At 31.2% G+C, this 26,626-nt stretch overlaps 3 protein-coding genes across 5 annotated transcripts; 1 reads left to right on the top strand and 2 right to left on the bottom strand.

The window, feature by feature from the left end:
* Positions 1-704: 704 nt before the first annotated feature.
* On the bottom strand, positions 705-10,083 carry LOC148612809 (ribosome-recycling factor, mitochondrial-like). Its single transcript, XM_088594549.1, has 8 exons — positions 10,065-10,083; positions 9,353-9,458; positions 8,094-8,315; positions 7,343-7,492; positions 5,339-5,457; positions 3,523-3,614; positions 2,569-2,734; positions 705-2,024 (listed from the first exon to the last, which is right to left on the bottom strand). Exons 3-8 carry the CDS (start codon positions 8,293-8,295, stop codon positions 1,947-1,949), a joined length of 807 nt encoding a protein of 268 aa, XP_088450675.1. The 5' UTR covers positions 8,296-8,315; positions 9,353-9,458; positions 10,065-10,083; the 3' UTR covers positions 705-1,946.
* Positions 9,449-17,074, top strand: LOC148612808 (putative RNA-binding protein 18). 3 transcript variants are annotated; one of them, XM_088594551.1, is made up of 6 exons: positions 9,449-9,518; positions 10,537-10,665; positions 11,832-11,958; positions 13,412-13,498; positions 14,507-14,562; positions 15,853-17,074. In XM_088594551.1, the coding sequence occupies exons 2-6, from the start codon at positions 10,544-10,546 to the stop codon at positions 16,022-16,024; spliced, it is 564 nt and encodes a 187-aa protein (XP_088450677.1). In that variant the 5' UTR covers positions 9,449-9,518; positions 10,537-10,543; the 3' UTR covers positions 16,025-17,074. The 3 variants fall into 3 exon arrangements, with proteins under 3 accessions (XP_088450677.1, XP_088450676.1, XP_088450678.1); XM_088594550.1 differs by having other exon boundaries at positions 9,461-9,568; XM_088594552.1 differs by lacking the exon at positions 9,449-9,518 and adding an exon at positions 10,184-10,203.
* Positions 17,075-18,035: 961 nt separating this feature from the next.
* Positions 18,036-26,405, bottom strand: LOC148612807 (selenoprotein F-like). The gene is made up of 4 exons (XM_088594554.1): positions 26,328-26,405; positions 20,755-20,934; positions 20,248-20,311; positions 18,036-19,350 (listed from the first exon to the last, which is right to left on the bottom strand). The coding sequence occupies exons 1-4, from the start codon at positions 26,370-26,372 to the stop codon at positions 19,172-19,174; spliced, it is 468 nt and encodes a 155-aa protein (XP_088450680.1). The 5' UTR covers positions 26,373-26,405; the 3' UTR covers positions 18,036-19,171.
* Between the last annotated feature and the right edge of the window lie 221 nt (positions 26,406-26,626).

Raw genomic sequence — 26,626 nt, 5'->3', positions numbered from 1 at the left:
CTTTTTGCATTTAAGATAATATTTAGAGCAGGGGATATAGCAGAGTTGGTCTGGGGTCCCTCCTAAAAATTTTGTTCCCATCAAAGCTTTCATGGTTACCAAAACTTAAAGTTGGAAGGAAATCTGATAACAACATGAAGACACTTTCCAGGCAACTACATAGGGATTACTGATAGACTGACCTACAAGTCAAGAACATTACTTTGGAAGTACTATTGTTCGTGGGGTACCAACTTTCGTGGTTTTTGTGGGTATGCCACAAAATCTGGTTCACGAAGACAAGGAGATTTCCATTCATATTGTTTTTCTTCCCTAATCCACAAAAATTGGTATCTACGAATTAAAGTACTGTCACAGTATTCCATATATTTCTTTGTTGCACAGGGTATGAATTTGACAAGTTACTCCATCCGACTATGTACGATTTTTCATGTTGTCCATCAGAAATACATATACATTTATAAGCAATAGTCAAGGTAATCCATCCAAAAATCTGTTTTGGTAGATCTACTGTCAGACAAAATTCAATAGGAATCTTCCTTGATACTCAAGATAAGATTCTAAATGTTCAAGTGTTAGAAGTTAGTTTTGACAAAGAGGGAAAGACTGAAAGTAAACCACTGTCTCTGAAGGAGATGGACCAAAAATACTTGGGCATCACTTGAAGTACTTAGTTGTCAAAACACTGGTAAACAAACAATTCATTAAGAAACCACTTGACATAATTTAATAAATACTGTATATTCATACAAATGGTCATATATTTGCACACCTTCCATAAAACAAGAGGCTCCCAGGAGCCTGAATTGCTCACCTCGTTGAATTTTGCCTTTCAAAGGCAATAAATTAAACAAGATGCTGTCCAACAATTTTGACTAAAGAAGTCTTTGGTAGGACTTATCACAAGATCTTTTCAACAATTGAAAGTTTCTTTTAATCTATCATAGTTTTCAAGATATTGATTGAAAACTATTTAAAAAAAGTAATTTTTCCCCTTTCAAGGGCAATAACTCTTACAATGAGTCTGAAGACTTCTGTAGTCCTAATAATATGGATCATTTTAACTATTGAAAGAATTTGGACAAACCTAACGGTTTTGGAGATATATGTGAAAAACTACTGTCTGACCCCTATGTTCTATTTTTAGTAACGGCGGCCATGTTTTTAGACGAATCAAAAATCCCCACATCATTTCTATGCAGTATACCCAAGGAACATTCATACCAAGTTTGATTTCAATTGGTCAAGTAGTGTCAAAGGAGAAGATTTTTGAAAAAAATAACATTAAAAATAGCAAAAATCGTTGAAAAAGGGCAATAACTCCAACATGGCTTAACGGATTAAAACAAAAATTTGACCAGAGATAGATCTCATCATGCTGAAAACTTGTACCCTGTCAGAATTCAGCTAAACCTAATGGTTTAGGAGATATATGTGAAAAACTACTGTCTGACCTCTATGTTCTATTTTTAGTAACAGTTTCCATGTTTTTTGACAAATCATAACTCCCCACATCAGTTCTATGCAGGACACCCCAAGGAACATTCAAACCAAGTTTGGTTCTAATTAGTCAAGTAGTTTCAGAGGAGAAGAGTTTTGTATAACTGTTAAAGACGACGACGGATGCCAAGTGATGGCAATAGCTCACATGGCCTTTGGCCAGGTGAGCTAAAAATTACTATTGATTTTTTTGTCTGCATCACCAATGGTGAAAGCAGGTTTAGTAGTAGCTCGTCATTTATGAAATGATTGTGTAAAACTATCCTGAACTAAGTTCAATACTGTTAAACATGTAATGAATAATGTATCAGCATTTGATCAGTTAACTAATAAATTCTGGCATTGGAAATAATTTCACATCACAGTATGAGTTTGAGTTTCTTGATTAAGTTGTTACATCACTAAACATAAATTACAAAAATCAATACACCAATTGTCCATGCCTACTATCCTAGAAGTTCCTTTTTCTTTATTTCCAATAACTTCTCAGCTTCTGAAGTATATTCATGAGTTAAGTCTAAAAGCTGAAAAAGAAAAAGAGCATTTTACAAGAGAATGTAATTCAAACTAAACACAAAATAAAGACGAATCATTTGTCCTACCGTTTTAATAAGATGTATTGATAGGAGCTCAAAATTTTGTAGCTGTTTTGGTAGATAAATCCAGAGAGTTTTTTTTTAATTATTATTTTTTATATATGGTAGGGAATTTAAAAAGCCTACCAGAATAAATACCCTAGCTTCCACATGCAGCATTCCAATCTTGCAAGCTTTTAATAGTTGAAATCTTTCTATAAATTCAACTACATATGACATACACATATACAAATCAAAATCCATTGAACAGTTGAGAATGAGATGCAATCAGTAGCTTAAAATGTAAAAAGTTTATTATCTCCCTTTGTAGGAATAGAGTTAATCATTAATTGCTTAAAAACCAGAACATCTCCAATTAACACCAATTTTATCTAAGGTAAATTTGAGCTAAAACTGGTTTAGGACTCCAGCTGACAAGATATATGAACAAATAGTCTGACAAATGAATGAACATAGATCTTATATTACTTACTAAAGTATTTAGATTTTTTATCAAGTCATTACTGATTCCTTTCTTGTCTTTATATGAGTTGACTGTCTTTGTAAGTTTCTGATATTGACCGTTGAGTTGGGTTTTAGATTGATCTAAAAGTTTCTTTGCACTTTTAGCCAAGTTTTCCCTGTGCTCTCTTGTAACTCTGTAAAAGAAAATTTTTCAATAACAGGGTTCATTGTATAAGTTTAAAATACTAAGTTCGACTTCTCATTTTATTATTCTTGCAAAGAGAAGCAATTCTAGTGCCAAACAGACCATATACATGTAGTTTGATGGAATACATTCAAAATATGAAAATTTTGTTTTCATGCCTTGGGCTGTTTGATTAAAAATACTGAGTGTGACTTGTTTCAATGATTCTTTTCCAATAGGGCAAGTAAATCTCGTCACTTGACTCCATGGTTTCATGAGAATGGGTTCTCGTCTACCATTCAAATGCATGGAGATTCGTCATTAACATAGCATTGAGTTCAATATAAAATGCAAAATATCTTTCTGTAAAAATCAGTGATGATTTACGAGGTCGTCAAACAAAGTGAAAATTGGTAAAATTGGAAATAGATAAACAGTAAAACAAAAAGAATCGTTACGGTAAAATCCAGATTTCAATTTAGCATAATTCCGCTAAAAAGTGGAAAAAAACCATCCCTGAAAAATACTGATAAAAAATGACAATTATCAAGTTCTAAAGGATAAAAATGTTCAGAAAAGCATAAAATAGAAGATTTTGCATTGTGATGCAGCTCTTCGATTTCCTGGAAGTAAACAATAAAATGTAGATCATCTTTGGATTTCAATAAGTTCTACATTGAAAATTTGGTAAGGGAACTGGAATGAGACTTACAAACCCTATTGTAATTTGATTTTTTGTTGTATAGCCATAAGGGATGTATAATGTATCATGTTCTGTAGAGCATTATTTCTACTTACTTTGGAATAGGTATAAACAGACTTGTTCCCTCCTGTTGTGGATTTACATCCAAACCACTCTTTTCTAATGCTTTCTTCACATTTTTAATGTGCTGTTTAACAAAAAAAAACAAGATATTATTCAAAGAATTCAAAGCGATGCTTTTATCCAAAGAGGCAATACAGGGAATAGGATCAAGCATGTATGGACTGGACAATACATGTTTAACTATTTGTATGTGCATGCATATATCATTACCTATTCATTACAAAATATTTAGGTTAATGTTATGTAAAATTTAAAGAAAACAAGAAATTAGCATTGATTTAATTGATGAGTTCATTGCCCAGATAACATTTAATAGCAATTTTTGTCATACTGGTATTGAAAAAATGTAAATGTGATCCTGATAGCATGAGAACAATCTGTATGATCTGGTACATAACATATAAGCTTTTAGAAGAAGAGTTCTAAAACATCATTATAAATAAAAAACTTTGCCAAGGACAGCATGATACAACCACAGTGGTCAAACCTGAACAGCTGAGGCAAGTGTGGCCACAATATTAGTTTTTGACACACTTAAGTATAAGATCATACAATTTATTATGGACAGGTTTGGGCACTATATTGCATAAAACTTTAAATTATATTAAAATTTTCAAAATCAGACCAAATTTTAAAAAGGTGTGACCAAAGATAAGGTGTAGAAAATTATATGAGATATCTGAAATTTGATTGAAAAATGCAGGCAGGAATTTTTATGAGGAATCCATTAAAAAAAAATTAGAAATCGGACCAAAAATAAAAAGTAGATTTTTTTCTAGTGTGGCCCCTGATTGATTGATTGTTGGGGTTTAACGCCCATGCAGCAATATTTCAGCTATATTCAGGCAAGGGTGGTGTGGCCCCTTTGACCCCTTATAATTCGAGAACCTTAAGAGACATTTGAAATCTGACTGAAAAATGCTAGGAGGGATTTTCATGAGAAATCAAAAAAAAAAATCGAAATCAGACCAAAGATAATAAATTGAATTTTTTGGGCATTGCCCATCTTTGACCCCTATTACTTGAACAGAATTAAATAAATAACACAATAAAAAAAGATGAAAATAAAATCAAAAACAAAAAAAACAAAAAAACCCCATTGTACATGGATTTTAATTTAAAAAATTATTTTTTTACCCTTTTCCTAAAAAAGTAGGGGCCATAAATACCAAATTCTAATAGAAACTTACCATAAATGGTAAGTAAAATCATATCAGGATTTCAAAACAATTGGTCAGTCACAACTAAAGTAATTGTATGGAATTGAAGTGTCCCCAGACGATGACTGCAAGTTTTTTGTGACCATATCCAAATTCAAGGAACTGCTAGACAAAGAAACAGTTCTGCTACACAAAGTTGATGGTATCAATATAAAAAACCCTTAAAACAACATGCAAAGACAAGGATCATATTCCATAAACATATGAGATACAAGGTAGATTACGCTGAAAACAATGATTGTGTTCATAGGCTAGAGTTGGTCTTCCCTTTATTAAATGCAAATAAGTGACGAGCTCCCCAAAATATTGAAACCATACAATTTATATATTGGTTTACTCAATATACATGACAGATACTTTTAAGCCTGAATTTAAACCTGATAGAACATTTTAATTCTCCTTCATAATTGTCCAGCAAACTGCATAGGGTAGTTCATCAGGTGACCATCAATGAATTAAACGGAAACCAACAGTATGTCCATGAACATCATAACTGTATGTGCCATAAATCACAATAATAACTTTTGCCAATGAAAAATAATAAATTACAGCTATCAATGAGATATACCTGAGGTACAGAAGCTAAATTAATCATTATTGTCTGAGGATTTTTCTGTACAATCTGTCCGAGCTGATTCAACTGAAATCGTCCATCAGTTGTATCCACTACAACCTTGTCAAAAGATCCTACAAAATAATACTAAGAACTTTCATCATAGTACATTCTGTTTCATTATATTTACAATTTCTCATATCATTGTCAGCTGTAGAACAGAAGATGCACTTCATTCATTACATATTACATAGTATAGCCTATTTAAGCCAAAGTCATTTGAGTTTGAAAGATTTGTTTGTTAATGGCAAGTACTGTTTTCAGTATAAACAGGTAAATTAAGGCCACAAACCATTAATGTCACTTTCCATAGGCTTCAATGCTAATTTCACTAAGTTCAATGAGTTATGGAGCTTCTACCTTCTGTTCAACCTGAAGAAGACTATACATCACCTAAAAACTGCATATGTACACTAATAGCCCTGAAGATATTGTGTGGGGTTTACTACCTTGAAGTGCGATTCCGGCTCTTAGAAGATAATGAGATAAAATAGAATGGGAATTCCCCTACATTTCACAAAAAGGGGTCTTCATGCAGAACTCATAAAAAAATATTTAATTCATTAAGTTACAGTGAGCATTTTATGTAGAAATAAAGGAAATATAATTCCCTGCCAAACACAAGCTCACTTGTGCAGATTTGATATGCACTTATTCCACAACATAACACAAGTGCACTAAAACTTGTGTAGGACTAATTTTGTGTACGTTCTAAACACTCATTGGTTGAATTAGTGGTACAAATGTGTGTAACCTAAAGAGATGTTGTCTTACTTTAAAAAATAATAACAGTCATTCTGTTCAACCATTAGAATATTTAGCAACTTTCAGACAGTTTTAACGAGTATTTTCAGAAAAAAAAATTGGTTTTTATAGAAGGATATCAAAATTTTAGATCATTCTAAAAGCTCATTGGTTGAATTAGTGGCATGTAACCTAAAATGCACTAAAATTGATATAAAGGATGTAGACCTAGGGTAAAGGACACAACTCTTACAAATCATTGGAACACTTGTATTTACCATTTTACATCAACCTCAGGTAAGCATGAAAGGAACTTGGACTGATTTCATTCTGTTTCAAAGGAAAGCTTGAAATACTTTGGTGAAACTGAATATGATACAAACATATCAATGATTTAAAGAGTTATGTCCCTTACTCTAGGTCTACCACCCCCCCCCAACCTCCCTTACGGCTTAATGGACTTCAGAAGATGTTTGTTTTACACAAGTTTCTGGTTTAACAAGGGTTTGGATTAGACAGGTTTCACTGGATTCATTTTTCTACAATGTAACAGCCATGACATAAGCAACTCAACAGGAATTTTGTAATAAGCAGAGGATGCTGACCACAGCCCTACACCTGGCCAATTTCCAGGGTTAATGCATGGACTATTTTATTTTCATGGGATTGAGCCTGGGATGTGGCCCTGATTTTGTCAAAAAAAAAGAAAATTTTTGGCCGGCGTCTAGACTGAACAAAATAATCTTGGCCCATATTTTGTCCATGGGAAAAAAATAGTTTTCTAGTATTACTTGGCAATCATATAACATAGAAAAAAAATTCTGGTCCCTAAAGCAGGCAAAAAAATTCAAATGGTTTTTGTCTTAGCTGGAGTTGCACATTTATGTCAGTTTGTTGTTTTCGAAGATATATTAAAATTAACTTTCTTTTAGGTAAAAAAAAAAAAAATGCATGTTTAAGGTTACCCTAGCTAATTTTACAGTAATTTTTATGTTATTTATGAAATGCTGCCTAACAATCATTTGTTCAGTTGAACACTATTTAAGTAAAACAAATTCTCCCATAAATGTCTATATTAAATAGATTTTAAAAATAAAATGAAGTTCACCTATCTACCTACTCTAATTTTTTCATCCAATGTAACCTTAAACAGACTTATTTTTTTTCTTTGCCTTACAAGCAAATAAGGAATAGGAGAACAATGAAAAGTCATACCTACAGAAGTCCTTATATTGAGTGAATGTATATAGTTGTCTTTAAGTCTATCAAGAACCTCCTGCATGTCATGTTTCACTGTCTCAAGGTTCAGAATTTCTCCAATTTCATCTTGTGTTAACTGTACTTTAGCTGCTTTTGTTGCTTTTCCTGCAAAAGCAATTTCAAAATTTTAAATTTTTGTTAATTATGGTTGCATACTTCTTTTTTGAAGCCTTGGACTAACATTTTCATCCTGGTGGTGTTGTTGTCTCTTTGACATATATACCATACCTATTCTCATTATATTATAAACTTTGATATACCAATAAGTTAATAAAAAAATGATTCCAAATTGGTTTTATTTATAATTATAATCATTATTATTTCATCTTCTGTCATCTATTTGTCAAAGAGTAAGATATTTACAAAATTTATAATTCAGATTAGAATACAGAAGTGATCACTAAAACTGGAAAAAATTCCTGTCACATTATAAATTAAACATCTAACTACTAATATCATAATTCCAACCAGATAGAAAATGCATTTTTAAAGATTTTAAAAAATCACTACTAAATTGCTGTTGTAATTCCTTTAATATACATTCCTTTCTTCTTGTTAATATATATATTTTCAAACTGTGGGAAAGAAAAAAACAAAAAAAAGATATATAAATCCTTCCATGAATTATATGTAAGATAGAAATTTGATGTGAACAACTTAAGAATCAAAGGGAGATAATTTCATTTTTTCTCTAAAATGATGATACCTTTCTTATCCTTCCCAGCTTTTTTAGCATAGCAACATACAGACCAAGTCAGCTGTGGTTTCACTGTACATATATTTCCTCTCACACAAAATGTCCTTTCTAACAAACCAGGATGGAAAGAGATACGATTCTGCTTGAGAGATCCACTTATAGCAGACTGAATAGGTTTTCTCAGTTGAGAAATTATTCTTACTGTAGTCATTCTAAGAAATAATGTCAATACTGAAATAAAAAAAAACCAAATTCAAGTAAATTGAAATTTTTATTTCCAGTGATTTCAATGTATTCTAAAAACATTTTAGTTTACACAGGAAAACTATAAATGATAATTAATTACCAAAGTTGCAGGGTCAGAGGAAATTCTAAGTACATGTGTGTCAAAGAGTTCAATTTATACATGTAGAAGTCTACAGAAAGTTGAAACATCTAATGACTTCTAACATCAGGGATTTAAGTTAGAGGTGGTTTGAGGTCTGAGATCCTCAATCTTTGAAATTCCATTGACTGATACATAGGTCCTGGACCTTAAACACCTTTAATAGACTCTTTATTGCGGACTTCTGATTTTCCTTGAGTGGACCTTTTGCTTAAAACTTGCAAGTTTTTGACTAAATTTCCACTAATGAAAGTGAACTTGAACACTGTGTCTGTTGATAATTTAAAAACGGTTTTTCAGCAAGGTGACCACAAAACCAAAAAAAACATGAAAATATGGTTAACCAACATTTTAACTGCAGGAGTTGACATACAATGTACCGGTATGTACTCTCCCACTGGCACATAACCAGATTTTAAAGCAGCAAGTAAAAAGTCAAATAGAGCTTGCCTGCTGGGCATTAGCCACTCCATTTTAGATGTTGTTTTTTTTTTGTTCGTTTTTTTTTACAATTGGAATGATGTTTTACATGTGTAGACTGTAGTTAACAGATATATTCAATATGTAAAGTGAAAATAAAATGGTGAATAATTATAATATGGTAAGTCAATACTATTATAGGAGTTACAAATGTTGATATATTGGATTTTGCACACATTTCTTGCCATATATGTAGACACACCACTGTCACTGAGCAGGATGCAGCTAAGCCTAAGGCTAAGCACATCAGAGATTGAATTGTCTTATTCCTACCCCTGTATCTTTTATTTTGAAATAATATCAATAGCATAAGTGAAAGATATTAAAACCTTTCATTGTTCAAGTAATAAATAAAATATTTTAATATAAATTTCGAAGGGATTATTCAATTAAAGATATTTACCTCACACTTAATTAAAGCTGCAAGAAACATGTGCTTGTGTATACGTCATCAAACCATGTGTGCAGACTTCGGAAGATTTTTGTAGTAAGTTCTCGGGGGTTATCCACTACAAAACACAACAAGCAAGTAGCTCAAATCTAAGTTCTTATTGAGGAGAAGTTGAAAGGTGTATTAGATCTTTTTTTTAAATAGTTTCAAATCAGATTGCAGTTGATGGTTAGTTATGAATTAATTTAAGTGTTTGAATGTGCGTGAACTGGGTCCCTGACCATGGTGTAAAGCTTGATCGATGACAAAACTAGGGCCATAAATTAAAATAATAGGTGGATTCACCAATCTCGTTAGTGATGTCATATTCACTAATTTGTATATCATTGAGTATCAAATTTGTTGGCAAAAATTCAAAATTTCACGATAATGATCCCAATTAATTTTCAAAACTTTATGACTGTTGTTTAATAACCACTTCTGCTTATATAAAATGTTTCATTGAGAAAATAATTCATATTTTACAAGCTCTTTTACTTGAAAAATAGTTTTGTAATGATATTTATAAGTAATTCCCTAATATTATATGAAATTATTAAAATTTTATGCTAATTATTGAATATGTATTTAAAAATTCTTTGGGTATAGTTTTATTTGCTGTTTAGGGAACCAATAGAATTTTTTCAATTATCTTAAAAAATGAAAAAAAAATATGATGATTTACATGATGTAAAGTTGATGTCCCATGCCATGCAATGAATTTTTTGCCAACCAAAACCAAGTCACAGGTAAGTAATGACATCACAAAGAACTCTCCTTTAGTCTTGTTTCCTGCTTCCAACAAGGAAGAAAAACTAGCTAGGGTAGATACATGTAGGCTAGCAGGAAATGGACATGATTTTTTTGGCCTTATGGGAGCCTGGAATTTTAATGGCCCTATAACCTCTGTGCACTCTGTCAAATAATTTGAAATGGCCCAGGTGTGAATCATAACTTGAATTGCTCCATTGCTTTTTAGTTGGAAAGGAAAGCAAAGGAGCAACACTATTGTACCTTATGACATGTGTCAATGTCTCTACCCCATGCTTATTTATTTGCTCTACTGTCTACATGATCTGATTAGACCAAAGCTTATTTACTTTTGATCCTTAAAGTTTGCCTATTCCAACTCATATCCTGTTTTATTTGTATTTCAGAGGGAAAATGTTTACAGCATCTTCTCAGATGATCTGTACTACTCCAGTTCCCTTACCAGAAGACCCTGCAGGAAATATCAAAGATGACTGTAGACTTTGGATAGGCAATTTAGATCAAAGGCTTACTGAGTAATAATCATTAATAAGTGATTTGGATTAGGGCATGTGCTTTTTATCAAATCCATCTTAAAATGCCCCATTAAGATTTAGATTTTTTTAACAGTGAGTGTTATTGTTAATGAATGGACATTTGAAATTCCAATTTCATTAGAAAATGGCCCATTTTCATAATTTATATTACAATTTCTATACCCCCTTTTCCTGGCATGAAGCTTCCTACTTTGAATTATTTAATGAAAAAACTTGGGATGCAATACAAATGTCAGTATAAACACAATATTAGTTTTTGACACACTTAAAACTAGGGTCTCACAGTTGATTAAGGACACAACAACTGGTTTGGATACAATATTTAACAATATTTTGAAATTAAACTTTAGTAAAAAGTTCTGTACTCCATTATCTCAAAACAGTTAATGAAAGAGCAAATTGCTAGATGTGTGTACATGTACTTCTTGAAGCCCTTGTAAAGAGGAACAAATAAAAAAAAAATTAAAATCTGATGAAAATTTTGTAAAATAGTCGTTCAATAATGAAATTTTTAGTCCCTTTTACCCCTATAACTCAAAAACAGTGATACAGTAATTGGACCAGAAATAAAAAAAGTTGACTTTTAGGATGTAGCCCCACTTTGCCCCTATGGACAGAAAATGCTACATGCTGTTTTAAATTTGTTAAATATTCTTTAAACAGAACTACATGTATATAAGAAACAACTTAAACACGCACTGTCTTTAAAAAAGATAACTGATGCAAATTCTCGCTTTGTTAATACCCAAAACTGATTGGGATTTTATTTGATGAACTAAATGTGTAATCACTGTGCTTGGTTTCATATTTCAATTATTTCACTGTTTCAAAAAGTAAATCATATTAAATAATTCAATATATTATTCAGCTACCCTGGGCTGTTAGGGGATTTCCATGTATTGCAGAGATTATTAATAAATTTATGTATTTAAAGAAAAAAAAAAAAAAAAAAAAAACATGGCTTAATTCTAGTTATGTTACTGCATTATTACAGTTACAATGTATATTAAAACAAACTACAGTTTACTATAGTGAGTCAGTATGTTTTCCAGTTTAATAGAGATAAAAATATTTTGTAATACCTTTGTTTTACATACAGGGAGGTAATCACAATTTTATTAACATTATCATCTTGAACTTTGCAGGTACTCCTTATTAAAGCTGTTACAAAAATTTGGAAATCTAAAGCGATTTGATTTCTTGATAAACAAACAAGGACCTGATAAAGGAAAGCCAAGAGGTTATTGTTTTGTAAGTTACGAGACCAGAGAGGTATGTTTAATGGGCATGATTGACGACAAAAATGGGATCAGGAAAAAATCCCCCCCCCCAGGACAAAAGCCCTCATGAGAAATTATGAATAAATAATAATATTTATATAATACTGAAAGTGTAAAATTTGAAATTTAATTTCTTTGGAACTTATACTATGTGGATTGATAGAAAAACATATAAATACTGGAATTGTAAAATTTAAACATTTATTTCATTTTGAAATTTTATTTTAGTTTGGATGAATGGTATAATCAATTAGTTATAATGTATTTTGATATTTGATCATTTCATGATGTTCATAGTTGCTTATTTAACTGATAACAACTTTAAGTTTGAAATTGAAGTCAATCAGGAAATATTCAATTGAAACCATTTAGTTTGTTTTCATTTCAATAGAAGTCAATTTTGAGTTGTCTTTTGATAATTATATTTGTTAAAAAACCAAAAAATAAATATATATTTTCACATTAACATTAAGCTTATTATAAGATGGGGGGCTTTTGTCCAGGAGGTTATTGTCTGGGGGGCTTATGTTCTAGACCTGAAAAGAAATAAGTATTGTGGGAGTAGAAATTTGAGGATATCTTGACATGCGGACAACTTTTTCATACAATATCACACACTTTTGTTGAGAACCAAATACGTTTTGTGCTATGGGACAAACTCGCCAGTTTCTCACAATACAAAAAATAATGTATACATGTAGATGAATTTTCATATTTTTCAATGGGAAACACTAAAAAGACATAAAGTGTAAAGTCCAATTGAAATTATCTTAAAACATTAAGTGATGATTGAAATTTGTCTGATTTTAATTAGATTGGATAAGTCACATGTTACAAACATCATAAAAAAGTTAAGTAGCACTCGGAGAGCTAAGAATCATGCAAAATGTGATTCATGGTAAAAAACCTACATATTTTTATTTTTGATATTTTGTTTAAATTGCCATGGTAAACAGAAACTAACATTCAGTTTCTCATATAACCCATGTTCTTAGGAGATAAAAATTATATAGAATGTTCTGTAGATTTCATAATTAAGGGAGATAACTCTGTAAATGACACTCAAATACAATAGAATCTATTGGATTTTTAATGTTGATTATCTCCCGAGAACAGAACAATTTGAATGAATAATTACACATTTCATTGTATAGACTTATAAAACAATTTAATTACAAAAATAAAAATATGTAGCCTTTTTTGGGGTGTATCACATTTTTCAGATTTTGCATGATTCTTACAAAGACAGCTACTTATTACTTCATGTACAATCTGGAAAATTTAACTTGAACTTGAAAAATACTATCAGCTGTTTGCAAAGAGAGATTATATAGATAAATATATGTGAGTGCAAGCCGAGGCAAAAAATGATGATATTAAAAATATTATTTTGAGATAATTGTCTAAAGCTTATTGAACTCATGATTAGGTATATCTTCTTCCAGAATGCTGAGAGAGCTATGAAGAAGCTTCATGGCAAAACAGCCTTATCTAAGAAACTTGTTGTAAGATGGGCTAATGCTGAACCCGAGGTACATTTATTGAAATGATTTTTAAAACATTTAGTAAACTAAAGTTTAATTTTCGTCCTTATAATAAATAATAGTCAAGTCGTCTCAAACTTCATTTGTTAGGATTAAAGTAAACTAGTAGTATCCAGTGATTGTGCAATATTAACTCCACAATACGAGCATTGCTGTTCAATTTAACTGAGTTATGGATTCAGTTCTTGCTAGATGAAATATACAGTGTACTAAAAAGATAGGTATTGGATACAATCTTGAACTTGATAATTAGTGCAGGGTTCTCATTATAAGTAAGAGGTAAACAAAACATCTTAGAATGATATAAGTGTCGCACAATGGTCTCATACAAATATAGAAAAAGTTTAAACGTTTGATCTGTAATATTTTTTTCATGGCAGCTGGAAAAATGGAGCTAGTTATTTTAGTTGTATAATGTTCTCGAATTGCCCCTATACTCAGGTTTGGGATGCTGGATGGGTTGTTCTAGAGAAATCAAGGAAACCAAGATTCTAGCGGAAATCAAATGAATGTCATCTAGGGATAAAGACCAGAAAACAGACACACACAACAAAAAACATAAAATAAACAAACTAATACTTATAAAGTAACAAAAGTAAATGAGTAACTCTGACTCCACCGTAACAATCCACGAGTTCATCATGACGACCATAAAACTTCTGTAGTGATGACTTCAATCTTGTAACAACATAACCCTGTCCCAGAAGCCTAATTGTAAGAAGTCTTATGTGGTACAAAAAGTCTGTGTATGTATGGCAAGTCTGGCATAATATATGAGGTATGATATGAAAATGCCATACGCAGGTGCTGAAGAGATGCTGCCACATATGAAAGGAAAGTTGACAGTATGGTGTGAAAAGTCATTGTCATATAGTTTGGTCAATAGTTTTTATTACAGTCCATAAGGTTCATCAGTCTTTAAGATTATGTATTCCTGTAGTATAAAATGTGATGTCTCGGGATTGGGTTTTGATGTATTGTATTATATTCCTACAGACTGAGCAAACAGATGGCAAGCAAGGAACAAGTTCTGGAAACGAAAGAGTTGACAAGTAAGTGAAGTAATTTTTTATGAGGAATGCAGTATAACACTGTTGGTAATTGAAGTTAGCAAAGTTAAAGTCTGTTTTTTAAGTGTTGTTGTTTTTCTTTATTAAAATATCTAAGAGTTGAAATAAAATCTTACATATGTGTTCAGTCCACATCTCACAAATCTTAAACTCAAATTTTATTGGTCATCTTTAAGGGAAGATCACTTAACTATTAGAATTTTACTTGTTTGAAGCTTGCAAGCCGACATTCATATTTTGATGATGAATTTGATTGTGATAAGCACTTTAAGAAGGTTGAGCCTCTTTGGATATGTTTATTTTTAGATGTATCTAAATAAAGAATATTAAGGCAAAATAAAATTATGCCTCTGTTTTCTGTTACGCGTCCGACTCATGCCTTGACCCCTGATGGACTTCTTGTCAAGTTAATAAAGAACAAAATGTACCATCAAAAGACTTGTTGTCTATTTTAGGCTTCCACAAAGTCAGGTGGTTAATAAGATGTTTTTGAAGTTGTTTTCTATGAAATTTGCGGAAAAAAACAAGGAAATAAAATCTAGACCAACTAACCCATTTTTTCTGACGTGTTAGGAAACAAAGATATAATTTTATTTTGCCTAAATTTGAGCATTAGTCATGTTTATAGTATGGGTCATCTTAAGGTATTAATGAATCTTTATGACAGTTTGGCATCATTGATTAGTGTACATGAAGAAATTTGATGGGGAGATAATGAAAACTAAATACTAAACTACTGTTTCAGGTTTTTTAGGTTTACCTGAACATGCTCATAGTAGTTGCACTTTAAAATTTGTTTTTTTTAGAAATTTTTAAGTACTTCTCTGTCTAAGAATTGGGCACATTGTGTATAAGGTGAGGCACATAAAGGAAAAAATGCTGAGATTTTATTGCATTAATCAAGTATTCATCCCTGATAACCTCCAGAAATAACCAAAGTGTTTGTAAACTTTGCCTTTAAGATATTATTACATCAAATATAGTTGAAATGCACTATGGAAAAATGACAGAAAAAATTTTCTTGCATGTATAAGCAGTAAAAAAAAATCTGTGTCACAGATGCTTCAGGGTAAATTTTGATAGCTTTTCAGTTTTCTAGATTTATTGAACAAGTGTGACACAAAATAGCCCAAATTGAGAATTGTGGAGTGCCCTCCATTGCCTGATTCTCGCACAAAATGGTACATAATTAAATTCTCTTGTTTTTAGTAAAATATGTTTATAACTATGCCATCTTATCGTTATTTCAATGACAGTGTTGCATTTTTGTAGTCCTGACAGTAAAATCAAGGCTATTGAAGCCCAACTGAAAAGGATGGAAGAGGCTTCAGAAGAGTTTACACTTACCTCAAAACCTGCCGCTCCTCCAGGGAGTAGCCAGTTATACCAATTGAACTCAACAAAGCAACAACAGACAAAAAAGCCATATTGTCGTAAAAAGTGACTTTAATGTAAATCCTTGTTGAGGATGACAGGAAAAAAAGTATATGAAATGCAACAACCACGGAATGTTGCTGTAAGAAGTAAAGTCTTGAAGTAGCCTTACTTAATGCCTTATATATATTGGGATTCTGTGCAAGGAGAAATCATATCAGAGGATGACACACTACGAGATTTGAAGTTGTTTGTGTTCACTATCACTAGGAATTCTGTGAATATTGATGTTGCTCCCTATGTCATCAATACCTCACATTCTAAATTATGTGAACTGAAAACTATTGTTATTGAAAGCTATGTTCGACACAACAAAGAATATCAAATGGAATATGAAAGACTTTGCTACAAGTAATGATTCATTCCAGGATGACAATAGAAGTGATAAATTTAATAAATGTTTTCTGAAACATGTTTCATATTTTTAATGAGTCTGTATAAAATTACCAATCTAGGGGTGAACTGTGGAAGTGTTAAGGTACCATTTCTGTGATTGGTCTTCTTGTTGCCAAATGAGATTTAGAAAGGGTTCAAATTACCAGTAGTCCGAACCTTCAATTTCTGAAACAGGACCTTTAAATATCATTTGCCAAGGTCAGAAGGTCCTTGAACTACCATATTTATATTTGCTCTTATTTAGGACCAGATATTTAAGATGCAAAAAAGTGTAGGACCTTTCATGAAAGTAAATATGAACATATTTAGATTTCCTTGGAAGTGTATACTATAAATTTACAAATTCATGTGTGCCTTTTTATACCCCCACTCCATGTGAGGGGGTATATTGTTTTAGTGTTTTACCTGTTTTTGTTACGTTTTAATACCATACAAAATATATGATTACATGTAGCCTAACTTTTTTTGCCTTTGAATGACAAGCAAGTCATTGTCAAATAAAAATTTAAATGAGCCATCTAGAATTCACAATCAGGGGCAGAACCAGGATATTATGAAGGGGAGGCATAATAATGAAAATCAGTATTAAAGGAAACCAGATTATGACATGCTGAATGAATAAATATGAAAAAATGCCATATTCAATACAGTACTTAGCAGATTACGATAGTTTTTGATTTTTTTAATTGAAAAGGGGGCATACGCCCATTATGCCCTCACCTGTCAGTAACTTTTAAAACTTGGTGCACTGAATTTGTCAGGACAAGAATCTGGGTGTGTTTGCCATGAATTTATTTTGCACCAGACTGGTTTCATCCTATTCTGTGTTTGTTCTGGGTGGTTTTGTGTTAAACATTCTTGTCAAGTTCTTTGATTATCAAACAAAAATCTTTGAAAAAATCAAGATTTTATTGGGGTCATAATTAACTAAATAAATATTTGGCTTACACATTTTCAATATCGTAAGAACTCATGAAGCATTTACCACAAAGAAAATCCTCTACTAATTACCTAAACCTTGTTCACTCTAGGTGATTTAGCATTATGTTTTTCTGTATTGTACTTCAAATAATTCAAGTATTTCTACATGTAAATAAAGACGAAAATGTCACTTGTAAATTTTGTCAATTTTTTTGTGATCAGTCTTAGTTGCAGCATTGACGGCAAATTACCTATGTCATCAAATTATTACATTGAAGTAATTTTTCATATATATATATATATATATAAACTTTTTTTGTGCTTACAACAATTAACAGGTATTGAATACAAGTGGAGTTCAAGCTGAAAGTTTCTTCTTCTCATTAGCAGTACATTTCTCTTTTTCATATCATTTATATAATGTAAGCAAGGATATTTAAAGTATGGTTATATAAGGATTTTAAAGTAGACTACTTTATACACAAATAACCTTGCTCAATTTATTTGACAGTTATTTATTTATTTTATAATGAATTATTTATATGACATAGTTCAGTATATCATGTTCTGTGTATATTAATCATAGTGTGAAACCACTCATGCTAAACAACCCAGAGTGAACAAGTATATAGGGCCAAATCATCAAACACCCATGACCTGTTGAATAATGCATCTACTCATGCAGAAATTAAAACGAAAGTGAATATAGTACATTTTTTTATTTCAATAGCAAAAAATCAGAATCAAAAATGACTTTTAAGGACAATTTGAAACACACTACCACATCCAGTTTGACAAGCCTAATCATGGCTTTTTTGTCAAGCTTTCATTTATAGAGGTCAGCAAAAAATACTTAAATGTTAAACTGATTCTAAATTTATGCTTGTGTAGCACTAGGCACCTTTAAAAATGTTTAAATTTGGTTACAAAATGGTTTTGAGACATATGTATGCATACACATTTGTACATTAATTTCTAATTCTTGTTTGTCCACACACCATACTGATATAGAATTAAATGAACTAATCTGGAAACAAGTTCATGGGAATAACTGAAGGCACTCAACTTTCTTTGTTTCCTTAATAATCAATATGTCACAATCTTTGTATGTGTAAAAAATTTGTCTTAATTAAATGCACTGCTTCATCCCACAAACTTATCTCTAAAGAAGTTCTTCCAATTCAATTTTTCTTTCACACAACAATTTCACCATACCACACACCATCCATTTTCTCTAACTAAAACATGATTGTATTTTAAGGTCTTACATGTATGTACCTAAACAAATATATGTATCAGAAAGATTTCATTCCACAGAAAATTGAAAAAAAAAATACTGTCAACATACCAATTCTCACTATTTTAACAGTGGACAGAAACCTGTGGAAAATAATACACAAAAAATTGATTTTTGACACTATATAACGCCAATTATTTTTTGAATCCAAGAATATGCTTACTCGATAGAATCCATGGAAATTAGCAACAGCGAAAATTAATGTGTTTGCAGTAGTTTACGATGCTACAAAAATTGTCTAAATACGCATTTTCTTTCGACAATAAATGTAGGTACTTGAATCTCAAAAAATGAAAGTCAACCTTAATGTATCAAGAACTGGTATTTAGGGAATATAAAAATAATTTTGATAAAGTAATTATGTCATTGTGAATGAGACTGCCACACAGGTGTCATTTGTGGATTAACTTCTATATAGTTTTCTCACAATAATCCCTGGTTGAATATGAAAAAATTAAAAGCTAACCAACAATATATCATAACACTATAAAATTTACATCAAAGGAGAAAACAACCATACTCTCAACTACTCCAACAATTATCTTATTTCTTTAGTCTCTCATTGAAAAAGGCTTCCACTGCATCAGTGTCCCATTTATCTATTCCGAGAGTTTCTACTACAGATTTGCTCTCATCCAATAATTTAATTATTGGGTCTGCTCCGCGGACATAATGGATAGTTAGTCCAGGGAACTGGTTAGGGCGGTCACTCTTCACAAATGCTGCAAGATAAAGTATTTGTCATCTTTACAGGGTAATCTACATGTACACAAAATGAAAAGGTGAAGCCTTTAGATTTTTTACATGAACAAACATTTGCAAACATGTACACCAAATTCATGTCTTATAAAAATCTAGCCTCTAAATTGTGTGTAGTTTTGAAAGGCTAACATGCTGTATTTGTTTCCTAATACCAAGGCAAAAAAATTTATTTCATCAATTCTTTTTTTTTTTTTTTTATTAATGTTTTAATAAAGAATTTAGTCAAATGAATTGGGATTTCTTTCCAGTAATTACTACATTATTTAGAAGATTATTATTATACATCTGTACATAAAAACTTTGCTAGTTCCTGTTCTCATGCTGCTGCTATTGACAGCAGCTATTATGCAGAAAATGGTAACCCATATTAGAACCAAACACAAGCTATTTCCAGATTTTTTTTCTTTTGGTATAACCTGTTTTGCACTTTAAAAAAAATCAATTCATTATTACTGCTTATATACAAAATATTTTACTAGGCACTTACATGTATAATGGTCTGAAACAATTTTTAATAAATTAATTTGAGATAAATACTGCAATCAGATTGGTTAAAATAATTTTGTTATATCTCAATGGATAAAAAAAATATTGACATGCCCCTATTCAGTCAAATTCAGGGCTACTTTTCTCATGTTTAAAGATAAACATATGTTTTAAAGTTTATTTATAAGAATTGGCTATGATAAAAATTTTGTTTATTGAAAAATAACAAATTTTCCATGTGCATATTTTGTTTATTGCACTTTGAGCAATAAACAATATGCACAAGGAAATTTAATGTTATTTTTCAATAGACAAAATTTTTATCATAGCCAATTCTTAATTAAACAAATTCATAAGCAAAAAAAGCTTACCTTGCACTTGTGGGTACCGCCCCAATTTTCATCCACATACATGGAGTTCAGCATATGGAAAAACCTACAATTGAAAAAAGAAAAATTTAAGTAACTTCCAAAATAAAAACAAAATACTGATCTACTAACATAAAAAAAGGTACACACAAAAACATATACTTGTTTTACCATTTGTCAAAAAGCGAAAAACTTTTTTTTTGAATTGATATATATATTTTTATGTGAAATAAACAATGCTCCATGTGACTTCAATTTATCAAGAAACAACCATCTTTTTGTGCAATGTTACACAATCCCTTCTTTAATTTTCATAACAATACACAAATTCACACTACAACCCAGTTTCAGAATGGCCACTCATTGACCTTTTGACCCTGGAGAAATGATAAATTTTTTTTGCTGGTAAAAATACATTTTTTCCTGCAAAGACTGACATTCACAAATTTATATATCAATGTATGTTTATAGTTAGGTTTCACTTTAATACATGTAAGAAATTTGACTTACTTTAAGTGTATTATCATCTTCTCCATCTTTTTGGCAACAATTGTTGCAGGACTCTGTAAGCTGTGAGAGGTTAAATTGGTCTAACTCATTGCATTGAGAACATACTAAATTTGGGGCAAATCCTAAAGATTTACACTCTTCTACTGATAGGAGACTCGCTCGTATTTCATCAAAATATAACTGCAAGTAAAACATATATGTTGTTACATTACAATGTATATGAATATTAACTACATAAACATGAACAAGAAACATTTCTTAAACCTACCAGAATTACATTAGTATATGTTATTTGTGTCATTCTGATGAAGAAAAGCACTTAAGGATGTAGACCTAGGGTAAGGGACATAACTCTTGTAATCAGTGATATGTTTTTATCGTATTCAATATCATCAAAGATGTCCTTTGAAACGGAATGAAATCCGTCCAAATTACTATGAAGCTTACATGAGACTGATGTAAAATGGTGAATATAAACGTTCCAATGATTTGTAAGAGTTATGTCCCATACCCTAGGTCTATCTCCTTAAAATTGATTTCACTCTCATTTTTCGAATCAGAAAGAGATTTTAATTATACATGTGTAAGTTCTACATGTACATGTTCATGTTACAGAGAAGACAACTATAAAATTACTTTTCAAAATTTCAATTATATTATACAATACAGACTATAACATAAGACTTAAGTAGCACTCCAGCTAAGGATCATGCAAAATGTGATTCATGGGTAAAAAACCTACATATTTTTATTTTTGATATTTTGTTTGAAATGTCATAGTAAACAGAAATAAAGTTTTTTTAAACATGTGGTTTTTCATATAACTCGTGTTCTTAGGAGATATAAATTATATAGAATGCACTGTAGATTTCAAAATTAAATTTGTAAATGGCGCTCAAATACAATAGAATCTACTGTATTTTCAATGTTAATATCTCCTAAGAGCAGGCAGATTTGAATGAATAATTACACATTTCATAGTATAGACCCATAAAACAACTTAATTACACAAATAAAAATATGTAGCCTTTTTTGAAGTGTATCACATATTTCAGATTTTGCATGATTCTTACAAAGACAGTTACTTAACACTTTGATGCCTTAAGGCACACTACCACTACATGAGTGTGAAAAACCTCCATTTGTCAACTTGTCAAAGGTACATGTAAGTAAAAACTCCATTTAAGTAGTGGTAGTTATTGAATACTTACATAGGTGGCAACTGATACTTTTTTGACCCACTACTATTGTTATAACCCTGGACACTTCTGCTTATTCCTTAATATTTTTGCCAACTTGACATGTCATATTCAAGTTTAAGGATTGCACTTAATTACAATTATATAGATTTCTGGAAGTAATGGCAAAATATTTGTAATTGAAGGAATTTTCAATTACAAGTATTTAAAAGTATTTAAATACTTTTGGAAAAAATAGTTTTTTTTTAAATAGTTTCGATTACATTTCAAATACATGGCAATTTAATGATATATTAATCTTTCTGATACTGTTTTCTGGAGATATTTATGTAAGCTAACAGGGCAAGGTTGATCAAACATTATGAATAATACATAATAAATTATTGCATATAGTTTTATTTTGAACAATATTATAATAAACCAGTGTTGATTAGTTACATTTGTATATGCATGTATTTTCAACTACGATGTATGTTTAGTTTTTATATGGAGTTTTCCTATCACAGCTCATACATAATGCCAGAGCTTGCTGTAACCAGGCAAACATTTTGTATCATGCTAGATTTCTTACATTTGTACAATTAGACTTCTGGAAAAGATTTTGTAGCTACAAGATTGAAGTCATCACTACAGAAGTTTTTGGTTATCATCATGAACTCGTGGATTGATTTGTTCAACTGTGTCATAGTTTTCCTCTCCTCTTCAGTCTACTCTGGACTTGACTTTTTGCTGGCTAGTGAAATTTTATTTTGAATAAAAAAGTTTCACAAATTGCACTACAATGTACATGTGTTAGACAGTCCATTAACATTTACATTGCAACTTCAGAACAGTCTTAGTCATTGTCTGGGTCAAACTGGATGCTTCCTGAATATCTCCTCAGTGAACTGTGAAGTACATGTATTCTATTATATTGTCTTATACATATGTATAAATCACAAGGTGTCATTTAGGTACCACTCCCTTGATGCTCTGTGTTGACAGTTTTCATTTGAATTTTATTTTATTTACATTCACAATATATAGATGTTGAGAAAAAATTTTAATCTACAAAATGTATGAAAAAAGTATACCACTCATACATTGTAATATGATTTTTAATCATGATTAGAGAAGAACGTTTGAAAAATCTCAAATTACTGTTGAAAAGTAGAAATACTTTATGTAGAAGTAGTAGTACTATGTAACATTTTTTCTACAGAGTGGATATATTATAAATATTCCTTGTCTAAAATATAGCAGGCATTGAATATTGCATTTTACTTGGGTCTAAACATTTTAATATAATCAAAATTGAAATGCAAATGATATACATTTTTACTTTCTTATAATCATTTTAGGATGAAGTGTCTGAAACTACATTTTGTATTTTCTGATTTAGCTGACTACTGGATCCCTAATACACAATGTAGTAAATGCTGCAAATTTCATCCAGCATACATGTGATAAAGTCATTCCTTCAAAACTGGAGATTTGTCATTTTTCAGCTGGAGATTTGGTTTGAAAATTGGAGGCATAACAAATCAAATATGTAAGAAACTTATGGAAAACCTTGTATTAAGTCTGTTTCCATGAGAAAAAATGCTGAATACTCTACTTGAATAGTTGGAAAGACCTTTTTGATGGAGTATAACTTGGACGTTTTAATGATTGTATTTACATATATTTACATAACAAGAACAGCATAAATATAAATATCTACTATTTATTAAATAATTTTCATTTAAAAATGTCACTACGTGCAATTGCTACAATTGCATAAATATGCATCAAAATGATTTCATTTCAAAATTAGTCATTGCTGGCTTTGCACCACTTTAACTTTGACTTCCACTCAGCATTGAATTTGAAATTGGAACAGTACTATGCTTTCTTGGCAGGAAATGCTGAAGATGAAATATTACGTTTTGGCATTTTTATTGACGGTTGATGATCATGAGAGTGCTCCAAATAGAAAAATTCACTTAGTTCCTCCATTAACTTGGATAAAAAAAACAAGACATACTTCGAGTCAATTTGATTTTCAGTGAATACATGGTCAACGTTTCCTTAACCATTAAAAGGTCATGTCCCACATCAATATTACACCAGTCCCAATCGTCAGTAATAAATTGTTTAATCATTTAAGCGTGTGCCACTAAAATTTTGGTAACTGTCAATCATCTCTTGTTGTTATATAATCATCACACGTGACATCTTTCAAATTACGTCTCATCGATAAACACTAAAGCTCTAAATTACTGTTTATGACCCTAATTAACAGTAATAAACATATTCACCTGTCTATCTGAGATCAACCGGAAATGTCGTTATTCGATCTTCTCCATTTTTTTCGTTCAGTAAATAAAAAAATGGCATACAAAATTTGTTTACAGCATAATGTTCAGAAAGCGGTAGATTTTCTGTTTCAACAGTAGAATGGTAGGAAGGTTTTAATTCCAGTAGAATTGAACTACTGCCGGTAGGTTCACATGTATGATCCAGGAAAACTCGAACATTTTTCCAGAATGAAATTCATGGTGCTAGGGAATTCAATACAAACCGGAAAGGCAAAAGTGTAGTCCAGATGATCATGACAAAAGGCTGAGCTTTTTTTTTTAAATCTCTCATTCAAGGGGGTATCTAACATCTTCTCTAAAATTTATTTGGCTTCTTTAAATTTCATTCTGTGGTTTACTTTGAAAAAAGAAGCAAAATATATAAATTTCAAGAAATTTTAACATGTTTTATGGGAATTATTTCATTTCAGTGAACATATTGTAGCTTCATCAACAAAACTTTTGGTCACTAAGATGCTTTGAATTTGATATCAAATGTTAAGCTGATTTTTACAGTTATTTCCTGGCTTTAGGTGCTGTGTACCCCCCTTAACCAAAATTCTAAAAAAAATGCTTCCCAAGACAGCAAAATCATTTGGACTAGCAATAGGGTAGTCTAGTTAATCACACTGTTCGCTGAAGCATTTTTAAATCTGACATTTGTGAAGGGAGGGGACCAAGTAAAATAAAAATTAGCCCTCCAAGACTGTCTTGAAGAAGGCATAATAATTTAGACTATTCCTTGAGTGCTAGACGTTTCGTAACCTGGTCGTTTGGTACCTCAATTGAGACGTTTCGTATCAGGTAAATTTCGAAGTGGAATGTTTCGTACCTGGGTTAAATTTCATAGTGAGATGTTTCGTACCTGGGCAAACTCTTCCCGACATGAGGCAAGATTGTGATGACATGGTCATGTTTATTAGATATATTGAACCATTTAATCAGCATTATAAGCAAATTTGAACATATATGTTAGGTATAGAATGTATTAAACAATCAACTGATACCAATACCCGATGTAATTAGCAATCAAGAGACACGCTCCAAAAAACAAATTTACCGTATATTCATAAGACTGAACATTTTAGTATTACTTCAATATTGAGATCATCTTTAAGCGAATTAAAAAAATATCACATGAAAAATATAGCCATGTTTACACCTCCAAAACTTGAGTACAGATAAGCCAGTACAAGGTGAAAACTTTTAAAGGGTAAATGCACCTAGATATATGAAATCTTAATGCATTTTATGTTTCAGACAACACCAGAGGTGAATATCTATCAGATTTTTCACAACTTTGTTTATTTTGACCACTTTTGTAACTTCGAAAAAAAAATGAATTGCAACAATACACAAATAATATCTATTGTCTGAAACATAAAATGCATTTTGCTTTAATATATCTGCTAACCTTTAAGTTTTCAAACTGCACTGGCTACGGTCATATTATTCAAATCATTTAGATGAATCTTAAAGGTAAGTGATAATTTGACAGAAAATAACTGCGAAGGAGCGAACATTAACGTAGTAATCTATAAGGACCCTCTAAAAAATAACAATGCTGTATGTTGAACAATAGGTATGAAATGTCTCTGTGTGATATAACCCAGGTACGAAACATCCCACTTTGAAATTTACCTAGGTACAAAACGTCTCAACTGAGGTACGAAACAACCTGGTACAAGACGACCAGGTTACAAAACGTCCTGCACCCCTATTGAGGCTATTCCTTAATCCTTCACACAAGTTGTGGATAGTACAGGAGATAGGAAGTATGTTCAAAATACATTCAGATATCCCCTTAATTATTAATTAATAATTCACAATTTACTTTTATTGCGAAATGGGTTAAAGATTAGTACCAGAAATTGGGTGTTGCCCTCATTCTGTGACTTGAGCACCCAACCCGAGTCAGCTAGTACACGTGGCATTCTAACGTGTATTCTCCACTAAATAACTGATTTTTCCTAATGTGAGTAACAGGACGTATGTAAGGTGATATCATGTATATTTTACTGAAATAAGTTAAAGACTGTTTTGCCAAAACTCTTACCAAAACTAAGAAGAAGCTGCACAACAGACCCGACAGGTCTGTCATTTTTCCAACCGGAAGTTTACATCGACAATCTATTGAATTCGTCCTATTTAATTTTCGTCCCTTTATTTGTTTCTCTTCTAAAGATAATGTGTAGCTTGCCGCCTGTCTATGTATACACTGGTCCCTTCACCGAAAGAATAAGCCCTTTTCCATTGTGCTCATTATCAACAGTGTCACTCGTAAAAGATATTAAAAGATCCATATTCTTTTATTTTAAATATGAATATCTGGCAATATGCCACGGTATGTTGACA

The sequence above is a fragment of the Perna viridis genome, chromosome 7, assembly GCF_037379345.1.
Source record: "Perna viridis isolate PV_CMFRI_1.1 ecotype Kerala chromosome 7, ASM3737934v1, whole genome shotgun sequence".
Lineage (NCBI taxonomy): Eukaryota > Metazoa > Mollusca > Bivalvia > Mytilida > Mytilidae > Perna > Perna viridis.
Note: the sequence above shows the minus strand (reverse complement) of the source record. Positions and strands in the feature narration are given on the sequence as shown.